The following is a 10,726-nucleotide window of genomic DNA, read 5'->3' as shown; positions in this document are numbered from 1 at the left end:
CACCCAGTGTGGTTTTCTGCTGCTGTAGCCCATTCGCCTCAAAGTTTGAAGTGTTGTGCATTCAGAGATGCTCTTCTGCATCTCTGCGTACCTCGGTTGCAATGTGTGGTTATTTGAGCTCGAACCAGTCTGGCCATTCTCCTTTGACCTCTGGCATCAACAAGACATTTGCGCCCACTGAAATGTCGCTCACTGGATATTTTCTCTTTTGTGGACCATTCTCTGTGAACCCTAGAGATGGTTGTGCATGAAAATCTCAGTAGATCAGCAGTTTCTGAAATACTCAGACCAACCCGTCTGGGACCAACAACCATGCCAAGTTCAAAGTCATTTAAATCACCTTTATTCCCCTTTCTGATGCTCGGTTTGAACTGCAGCAGATCGTCTTGGCCATGTCTACATGCCGAAATGTCATGTGATTGACTGATTCTACTTCACAGTAATGAGCAATTGGACAGCTGTACCCAATAAAGTGGCCGGTATTTAACATTAAAAACTGTCACACAAATAGTAAATGAAACATTATTTCGTATCAAGATTTATAACCTACCTAACAGGAAAAAGGTGAAGTTGGTGGATCAGTCCAGCAGTCTGCCCCTAAAGAATAAATAAAAATTCAATTAATAACCATAAGCAGTCCCGACTACAGAACAATGCATCCCAGTGAACAGCTGACACCAGTTAACATTAAACACAGCAAAAAATAACATTATAACAGCTAAAGCATATACAAAACATGGCAAAATTACACATGAATCACAATATGGAATTAAACTTGTCTAAAATATAATACTTGAAAAGAAAACATAGAGCCAATACCGTAATTACAGACAATAAAGGAACGAGCTGACAGTTACTGGTTGCTCTGGTAACCACCACCTGTCGAGTAGCATAGGTTACGTTCACACTGAAGTGACCCAATTCCAATTGGATTTTCTTGGCGCGTTCATTCGCATTTCCAAACCTTGCGACTCGTATCATCTCCAGTGTGAACTGAAATGTCCCGCATGCGCACCAGAGGGCGCAACCACCTCACACGTAGAGAGTGTGCTCAGTGTTTTGTCAACCTCCATAAAAATTAACAAGTACTGATTGTTTTCGGAAATAAACATGGATGGTAACAGTGGGGCGTATCTTACAATTTCAAAGCTGTTGTCTAACCGGAGCCAGCACATTAACAACTTAATCCCCATTAGAGACAACCATGGTTATATATTTTTTTCTTGTTGGCGCGTATCAGGACGTAGCGGGATATTGAATCTAAAATTCATTCTGAGTGCACCATGTCAGATATCCAGTGGTTTGTTTGGAGGCAGCCTTTATAAGATGCTTTGCTAGTGTGACATCATATCGGTCTATGAGCTCAAGGATTCCCAGAAAATTTCAATTTTTAGGATTTCCTAACTGAGAATTTTCCCCCCTTAATGGCAAGTTTCTCTCTGCAAGGAAGAGTATGCAGTTAATAACTCAAGTCAACACACTTCTCCAGTGTGCTTTTTCAGCTGCCATGGTTTTCTGCAGTTCACTATCAATAGTCTTACTTAGGCATAAGCGAGATGCCAGTTCTTTCCACATCAGATGAACGTTTATGTGAGAACCACTGGTTTCATGGTGCTTCAGTGTTTTTGAAAGACATCGCCAGTTATTATACCCCCCCACAAGACCTGTGTCAAGAACTTTAGCTTCACCAAAAAGCTTACATGCAAAACAATAGACTCTGTTAGTATTTTTGGAATACAGTAACCAATCTCGTTAAACTTTCTCTCCATTAGACAGTAAACGAAAACAGTATGCTTTGGAAAAACACCTTTTATTCTTTTCTGATCTTGGATATGGCCCATCAGAAACTTTCTGTGGGCCATTTTCAACCATGTACTGCCTAAATGTGTCCCCCATTTTGTGTGGTAAAGGCCATTCAGATGGTTCTTCTGAATAAAGCCTTGTCTCAGTCCTCTCCTCCGCAGCTCTGTGCTCCTCTCCCTCTTCATCATCTGGTCCTCTCTGCTCCTCTCCCTCATCTGCACCTTTGTTTCTCATTCTCCTTTGTGGTGGTTGACTCACCATGACTGCCTGCACTAATTTTCCCATAAAAGAACACAATCAAAGATGGTCATCAGAAATTCAAACAGAAATTCTAGGTTTTTGTTGCCTCCCCAATGCCTACCTGATGTCATCACTTGTCTCCTCTATCACTGACCTCATGTCTGTCTCCTTCATCCCTTGTCTGTGGTGTTCTCCACTAAGTCATGTGGTCAAAAAAGCATTATATATATTAGTTGTAAAAATTACAGATCTTAATAGAGTTTTTAAAAAATAATGTTTAAACATTATTGCTTGAGATGGACTAGTTGCTCCCTCACTTCCACCTGCATTAGACCAACCTGTTGCCTTCCCCTGTCTGTCCTGATTCTTTCTCTCCACCCTCACAGCTGAATGACATACATTTTGTGTTAAATAGGCTTAAAAAATACAGCAGTCAAACCACAATAGAAATGAAACTTTAATTTAAATCATCTCCTTGTTGGATAACAGTTACTGATTGGACATTGAATCTGATCTGACTCATCAGATACATCACATCACCACTGTAGTGATATTGAATAAGCATAAACATTTAACAGCCAAATATGGGACGATTCTGTATTGGGCAAGCTCTAGCTAACCTGATTATTTACAACTCTCCTGTCCTGCTAATACACTGACGGTACTTACCTACTATCTTTCAACCACATTGAAAGGCTTTTTTTCATCCCGCCAACATCTTTATCCTTCTCCCTTTTCCTTTTCTGTTTTGCGCCCCGGACAGCTTTTTTTTCTGCCGCTCCATTTTGTCAAGTGGAGTGTTAGTCTAAGATAAAAAAAAAAAATATATATATATATATATATATAAAAAACACGCCTGCGTTTTCTTAGGGGCGCGTGCCCAGCCACCTGTGTGGGAAGGGAGAGCGACAGCAGGGGAGGTGAAGGAGCAGAGGGGCGCCTAATCAGTGCTTTTCCCCGTTATTGATCATTTCATTCTGTTAAATATAGAAAATGCGAACTAGAAAAAAACATTTTTCGAGAGCGGGTTTTGACGCCCCCTCTAGTGCAGCGCTCCTATGCGTTGCATACACTGCATATCCACTTTTTGCGCCACTGGCTATGAGTTCTTATTTCATTATAGGCAAGCAGAAATTCGCTACATTTTGAAATCAGCTGTTTTAGGAATTAAAAACATATATAGAACAGGCAACAGATCACCTGTTTGTCACCTGCATGTTAACAATTGTAGCAAGTCTGGAAATTATGGGCAAACATTTTATACATATACTTCAAGTAATGTTTTAGCTTTTTGTTAGATCAGATTACCAGAGGTTTCTTTTCCTTTATTTTTCACTAGATGATAGGCCCCGTTTTGTTTTATTATTTTCTTTGGCACAAGCTAACTGTTAGAACAAGTTGTGCAACCTTTCGGGATTTTTCAAAGAAAAATAAATAATTTTTTCCCATTTATAAGGACTCTGTCCTTTTATTGTGGTTGTCGTGTTATTCAGCCCAATTTAAACGGGTCTGGGAAGGCTGTAAATGTGTTTTAATAATCTGTCAACAAAACTATAAGAATTAAAAGAAGTAACGTCTTAAACAGTCTGTGTAAAGAATCAATATAAACGTGTTTCACCTCACGAATGGAGATTTAAATAAAAGCACTTTTTAAATATTATAATTTGTTAAATATGACAATAGATTTTTTTTCAAGATTTTATAAACACTTAAAAAAATTGCATGGTTATTTCCAGCAACCTTAAATAATTTTGGGCATAAATTTCAAACAGATTAATTGGATCGGATATAACCATTATTACAATAACAGACCAATGTTTTGGTTGTGATTAGAGCTTCCAATCATTTTAACAATTTGCTGTAAAATCCCAATAAAAACATGTTTTCTAATAAGAAACAAACATTCTACAGAAAGAGGTCAGTGTTTATTCCCTTGTGTTGACCTCTGGGCAGTCAGACTATGCTGAGCTGCTTTTTCTTAGAGATCTGGAGATCTGTGTGTACGTCGTCTCCTGTCGCTGCCTGCTGCTAAGCAAGGAGGAAGCTGTTTTATCAAGAAGTTTAGATCCTCATGTTAAACAGCTCCCTCAGTGGTACTGGCCCACAAATCAAGGCCCAGTTGGTCAGTAACTGGAGTCTGTGGGAAGTTAGAAGGAAAAACAGAAATATAAAAACAAAAAACCTGTCATGGATACCAAGAGGTGATTTTGACTTGTATTAGGAGCTTATTGATAAATCATTTGTTCATTCTCTTTAGTGAGAACAGTCTATAACTGCACTTACATTGGCCTGTTGTGGAGTTTTACGTTTTATCTTGTAAAACCTGGAAGAAACAATAAAACAGTCAGAATCATTATTGTGTTTCATGATGCAAGACAGGAACAAGTTCTGGAATTAGTAGTGACTGAGTCTGTAGGATGCAGACTTTTTTGGAGCTATTTTTGTAGTAGTTGCAGTAGGAAAAAAATTCTTATAGTCAGAAAAGTGAGCAATAGCCTACACCATTGTCAATCTAAACACATGTGAGGACATATAAAAGACCATCAGGCATTGCAGAGTCTACGAAAAATATGCTACTGAAAATATACCACTGGTTGTCCGGCCCTGTCTCAACTGGTGCCAGTGGAAAGTGGAGGCCACCACCTTTCCAACGATTGTGAAACTATTTCAGGTGACTTTGTTTCTGTGTGTAACACTGTGCTATTCACACAGCCTTTGATACAGTGGATGAGTTGTTCCAAACTTTTCTTTCTGGGTTTGGTTTTGTTGTTGAACAACAATAGATTTAATGGAACAGAGTCGACATTCACCATTTAGGAAGCTTTGGCTCCCAAATCAAGATTAGTCTTCAGCATATATATTCCTGGATTTTTTAAATTGATAAATGGTATTTTACACATTTGTTGACAACTGTCTTCATTTTATGTCTTTTTCCTAAATGGAGCCAAAAGGATACAATTGAGCTCATTTTCTATTTGTTGTTGTGATTCTATTGTGTGGACAATGGTATGTTTTGATGATACACAGAATAAATGTCATGACAACAGGTTATGTGACAGGCAGAAATAGTCATACAGTAGAAATGAGAGTTTTAATTACATCAGATTCTCTTTTGAGATGAAAAACTATTTAACACACTTTTGGGTACATTTGGCCAAATTGAGCCAAAATTCCAGCTTCGCTTGATCCACTGCTCACTAAAACCTCTGCGGAGCAAATGCTTCAACTGATCCATTTGGTACAATTATTCTCAAACTGTCAATGTATCAAATCTGAAATTATTTAAAAGTTTTAATTGGAGTTTGTGCTGTTGATTTAGAAAAAAATGAGATGAAGTATCAAGAAATGTAGAATATTTTCTTTCTTTAGTCACAAATAAATCGGGCATATTAACAGTTACAATAAAGGTTCCACTTGAAAAGTAATTATGTTCTTACTTTAGCAACATTGTTACATTTCGATCCTGTAACTGTGAAGCTATTTTTCATTTATTTTGCTCTGCTTTTAATTATGTGAATATTTGAGGTTTTTGTTGAATTTCAAGTAATTTTCACAATTAATTTCCCCCACATTGTCATACTGAGGGATTTGTGTGCAGAATGTTTAGGAAAGTAATTAATTTAATACAATTGGGAATAAGAAAGTATTCAACAAAATGTAGAAACAGTTAAGTTAAGTGCTGTGAATAGTCTCAACTACACTTCTCTGTACATTTACTCAAATTCTCATACTCACCACATGATGATTTTGAGCAGGCAGACAAGGACAAAGAACCCTGCTCCTGAAAAAAGTGTCGTCTGAATTTGATGAACGTCAATTCCTGGAAAATAAAAAGTGAAAAAACTGAAGATTATGCAAGGTATTTTCAGAGTTCATATATTTCTGGTTGAGTCTGTTGAGAAAGCATCATACAACATGTTGTCACTTGATAACCACAAACTTTTAAAGTTTAGCATGGCTGGAACGCTAGCCTTTAATGACAGCTAGCATTTTGAATCTAAACCTCGAAAATGGAATAAGTCTAAAAAAGTATGGAGCAAATGCAGGCTGATCAAAACTTCACCAACCACCCTAAACTGATAGGACTAAAATTTATTTAACTTTTTATTTTATTTTTTCCTGAAAAAGGACAGAGGAAATAAGCTAGTTTGTGACAATACAAAAATGAGTGAACAGAAACTTTTTCAGTGAAGTAGATGAGTACCTTTTCTTTCAGCAATTTCATCAGCTGGCTGATACGCTGAATAAAGAAAAATAAAAACTGAATGAATCTCATTGCTTAAATCTGTTTTCATCTACAACTTTCAAATGATCCCCTGGTGACTCAGTCACAGTAACATCCTTCCATATTTCTCTATTTACCTATTACTGGATCAATCAGACGAATCTCTGGAGATGTCTGACTACCAACATCATTCGTGGCCACACAGTAATAAGCTCCTTCCTCAGTGGCATTGAGTCCATAATTTTCTCCTTCACCTACTTTCATGGCTCCACTTGTGGTGTTCTCGAACCAGGTGAAGCCGCTGACAGGAGGCTTGTCTCTGCTGGAGCAGTTCAGCTCCACCCATCTACCTGCTGTTAAACTGATGGATGCTGAGGTGTTTTTGGGAGCATCTGAGGAAAATGTGACAAACCTTCAGATTATTGATGGGAAACAGCTGAACCATGATGTTCTGATGGGATCACTTACAGGAAACACTGAGAGTCACTTTTGTCCTTCTTGTTGTGTTTTTCCCTCCATCAATAGGATATCTGGCGAAGCAGATGATGTTGTATCCATCGTGGATCTCTGACAGAGTGATGTTCTGCTGGATTGTAGTTGTAAACGTTCCATCTTTGTTCTTCTGCATCTGTCTGTGAGGATTTGGTTGGAGGTTCAAGGTGAGTCCAGGAGGTGAATATGGACAGGGAGTGAGAGCTGAGCACGTTACGGTGACAGAGTTCTTCTCCTTCACGTCACCTGAGATTTCAATCCTGGGGCTCCAAGCAGAATCTGTGTTTTCACATCACACACACATTTTACACAGTGAGATATAGCAGACTGACTCCTCTTTAAACATGTGGGGCATAAAAAAAAACAATAGAGAATGATAAAGAGATCTCATTAAAAAATAAATTTAGATAAAACATCCACTTTGTGCTCACAAACTGCTTTCTGTAACTCAGATCCTGTTGATATTTAACTTTACAACAAAGTCTCAGTTAATGGAAATGCATAATATTTTTTTTCTGTTCAACATTAACTTTACACATAAATACAAACAAAAATCTCTCACCTCTAACTGTTATTTGAACAGGATCACAGACTGCCGTGGCTCTGAATGGCCCACTCTCCATCCTGAAGTAGAATTTTGTCGCTTGAATTGGTTGTCTGCTAGAAAAGAGGGTGGTGCAGTTCTTCTCACTCAGGTTCCCAATAATGTTTACTGTGTATCTGTTTTGTGACCGACTGCTTTCCGACGCAATCACATTTTGCGGAAAGGACTCAACCCCGTGTTCGTCTGTTATCCACACTCCAATCGTTTCTCTCCTGTCGTCAAACTTTTCCAGGTTTCCAGTCATGTTGATTTCACGGTCATCTTCTGGGTGACTGCTGTTGTAAGTCACATTCTGTGAATCCTGTCCAAAGTCTGGGTGACTTCGAAGCGAAACTTCAAATTTTTGTCGCCCCCCATCAGACATTTCTCTTGGCATTTCTAGAAAACTGCATGGGATGAGCAAACAGGATCCACTCAGACCTTCCAGTGTTTTTGGTACAGTAATACCGAGGGATAAGTTCTGGGAACATCCTGTCTGAACTCCTGTAAAAGCAGAGTAAATAGTAATACAATGTGAAGCAAAATATTGCTTAGGATAAACTTGCATGTGGAGCCTTTAAGCAAATCAGAATTTATTTCTTGAGATGACAAATACTGCCAGTAATGTCTAATCAAAGTGAGATAACAACCATCTCACCTGGAAGAAAGAAGACACTCAGTAACATGCTGACTGTCAGCACTTTCTCAGTCAGGGCTGCCATCACTCTCTTAAATGCCTCCATCGGCTCATAGAGACAAGATGAAAGAAAATTTTAGATTTCAGTTTAAATAAAAGCGGATCATTAATTAAAATATCAAGTTATGTATTTAAATCTGCCAAACAAAATGCATGAAAAGGGTCAAACCAAAGTATCCAAATTCTGTCGCTATACAATAATTTAAAAAAATTAGTAGAATAATCAGTTTTCTTACTGAGACTCTATGGTTTTCTTTTGATCAGCAGCAAAACAAATCCCACAATTACTCTGGTTAAAAGAGCTTCACTTCCTGCTTGTTTTGTTCAAAACAGGAAGTAATTTCTCTGTAAGGCCTTGGGTTTTTCTAGGTTTGGTCAAGCAACTCTTCTTTGTTCGTCAAAGGTCCAGCAGGTTCACCACATTTTTTTCTAACAAGGAGAAACAAAATCAAGTTGGTGATTAACATTAGTTCAGTGACTTCTACCCCGGAGTTACAGACAGCAACAGAGAAAGGGGCTCTGACTGTGAACGTATGGTGATGTCTGACATACATTCACAATATTAATCCACATAACCAATCTTATTTTTAACATAAATAGCAATGAATTTATATGTTTTTAGTACAGGAAATAAAATCGCTCATATATTTCAGATTCAAAGACGATCACACAATCAGTAAATGAAACATTACTTTGTGTCAAAAATTAAAACATACCCAACAAGAGAAAAAGTGAAGTTAGTAGCCAAGATCAGCAGCAGCTTCTGAACCTAGAGATTAAATAAAAATCCAATAAATAACCATAAACAGTCCCTACTACAGAACAATGTCTCCCAATGAACAGTTGACAGCAGATAACAGTTGTAAAATTAAACACAGCAAAAAACAACATTAATTATGATAACTGTTAAAAACATAAACAAAACATGGCAAAATTACACATGAAAGCCTGTATTTAGTTAAGTTAGTCTGAAATACATGCTAAAATATAACACTAGTAAAAAACACAGAACATACCAATTTCAGACGGCAACAGAAAAGGGACAGATCATTATCTGTCAGTTACTGGTTGCTATGGTAACCACTCAGCGTCAAGAATTGGCAAGCTACGCCATCCAAAGTGTTTTATTAATAATACAAATATAATAATAAAAGATAAATATCTACAAATTATACATATATATATATATATATATATATATATATATATATATATATATATATATATATATATATATATATATATATATATATAGTTTTATATATATATATATATATATATATATATATATATATACATATATACACATGTACACACACACGCACACGAGTGATGCAGGTAATTAATTAATAACATGCACATGGAAATATATTCCAGTCAGATTCAACACGGCGGACTCCAAACGGACATCCGCCGGCCATGCGCACACGAAGATCGATTTTTATGACCCCATACTCGGGGTGCGTTCACACTACAGCCTTAAGTGAACCAATTCCGATCTTTTTGACGTAATGCGACCTGTATCCGATCTTTTCATGGCAGTGTGAACAGCACAGGTCGCATTCTTTTTCGAATGTGATCCATATCCGATACGTATCCGATTCAAATGTGACCTAACGTCTAGGGGTGCGTTCACACTGCAGCCTGAAGTGACCCAATTCCGATTTTTTGGCAATTTCGATTTTTTTAGCCGGGGCCGTTCACACTGCCAGTAAATGCGACCTGTATGTGTTCTTCAGTGTAAACGGGCAAACGACTTGAAAGTGTCCCGCATGCGCAGTAGAGGGCGCAATAGCGGATATCGGATGAATGCGACCTGGACGTTAGGTCGCATTTGAATTGGATACGTACCGGATATGGGTCACATTTGAAAAAGAATCTGACCTGTGCTGTTCATACTGCCATGAAAAGATCAGATACAGGTCGCATTACGTCAAAAAAATCGGAATTGGGTCACTTCAGGCTGCAGTGTAAACGCACCCCTAGGCCGCATTCATCCGAACTGAGCGTCACTGATTCTCAACAAATCTCACTATTCTGCGTCCTGATACGCGCAAGCAGGAAGAAAAACAACAACCATGACGGACTATAATGAGGATTAAGTTGTTAATATGTTGCTCTGGCCAGACAACAACTTCAAATATGTAAGCTAAGCTCCACCGTTAGCCTCCATGTTTACTTCAGCAAACACTGAGCACTTCTTTTTATGGCAGTTGGCAGAACACTGAGAACGCTGACGCTATTGCGCCCTCTACTGCGCATGCGGGACACTTTCAGGTTGTTTGCCCGTTCACACTGCAGAACGCATATAGGTTGCATTTACTGGCTGAGTGATCGGCCCCGGCAAAAAAAGTGGAATTGCCAAAAAATCAGAATTGGGTCACTTCAGGCTGCAGTGTGAACACACCCTCGATGTCCTACAGTGAGCTGCTCAGCGGAGTACAGTGTTCACGTCGAACCGTTTTGCATGTGACACTGAGCTGATAAGGTCAAGAGTCGGCGCCGCCAGTTGCGAGGACCTGCAGCATGATTGCTGCTCTCTGTCCCAGAGACTGACAGGTGTGTGGAGACTTTTCTGATGAAGAGGAAACAGGGCAGGGCGCCCAAATAGCTCAACAAACCTGCTAGTATCTGCTAAGATTGTGGGAAATTAAGGAATTTGTGGTGAGAGAATTATAGGCACTCA

General features: G+C 38.5%; 1 protein-coding gene and 1 pseudogene across 1 annotated transcript; both read right to left on the bottom strand.

Moving 5' to 3' along the window:
* Positions 1-1,232: 1,232 nt before the first annotated feature.
* Positions 1,233-4,232, bottom strand: LOC148153207 (uncharacterized; annotated as a pseudogene).
* A 64-nt stretch (positions 4,233-4,296) lies between these two features.
* On the bottom strand, positions 4,297-8,086 carry LOC106915180 (myelin-associated glycoprotein-like). Its single transcript, XM_088001616.1, has 7 exons — positions 8,002-8,086; positions 7,323-7,844; positions 6,737-7,039; positions 6,406-6,660; positions 6,248-6,283; positions 5,779-5,863; positions 4,297-4,366 (listed from the first exon to the last, which is right to left on the bottom strand). Exons 1-7 carry the CDS (start codon positions 8,084-8,086, stop codon positions 4,297-4,299), a joined length of 1,356 nt encoding a protein of 451 aa, XP_087857742.1.
* Between the last annotated feature and the right edge of the window lie 2,640 nt (positions 8,087-10,726).

This window comes from Poecilia mexicana, unplaced genomic scaffold (assembly GCF_051168715.1).
Source record: "Poecilia mexicana isolate PSO_F unplaced genomic scaffold, ASM5116871v1 scaffold_20, whole genome shotgun sequence".
Lineage (NCBI taxonomy): Eukaryota > Metazoa > Chordata > Actinopteri > Cyprinodontiformes > Poeciliidae > Poecilia > Poecilia mexicana.
Note: the sequence above shows the minus strand (reverse complement) of the source record. Positions and strands in the feature narration are given on the sequence as shown.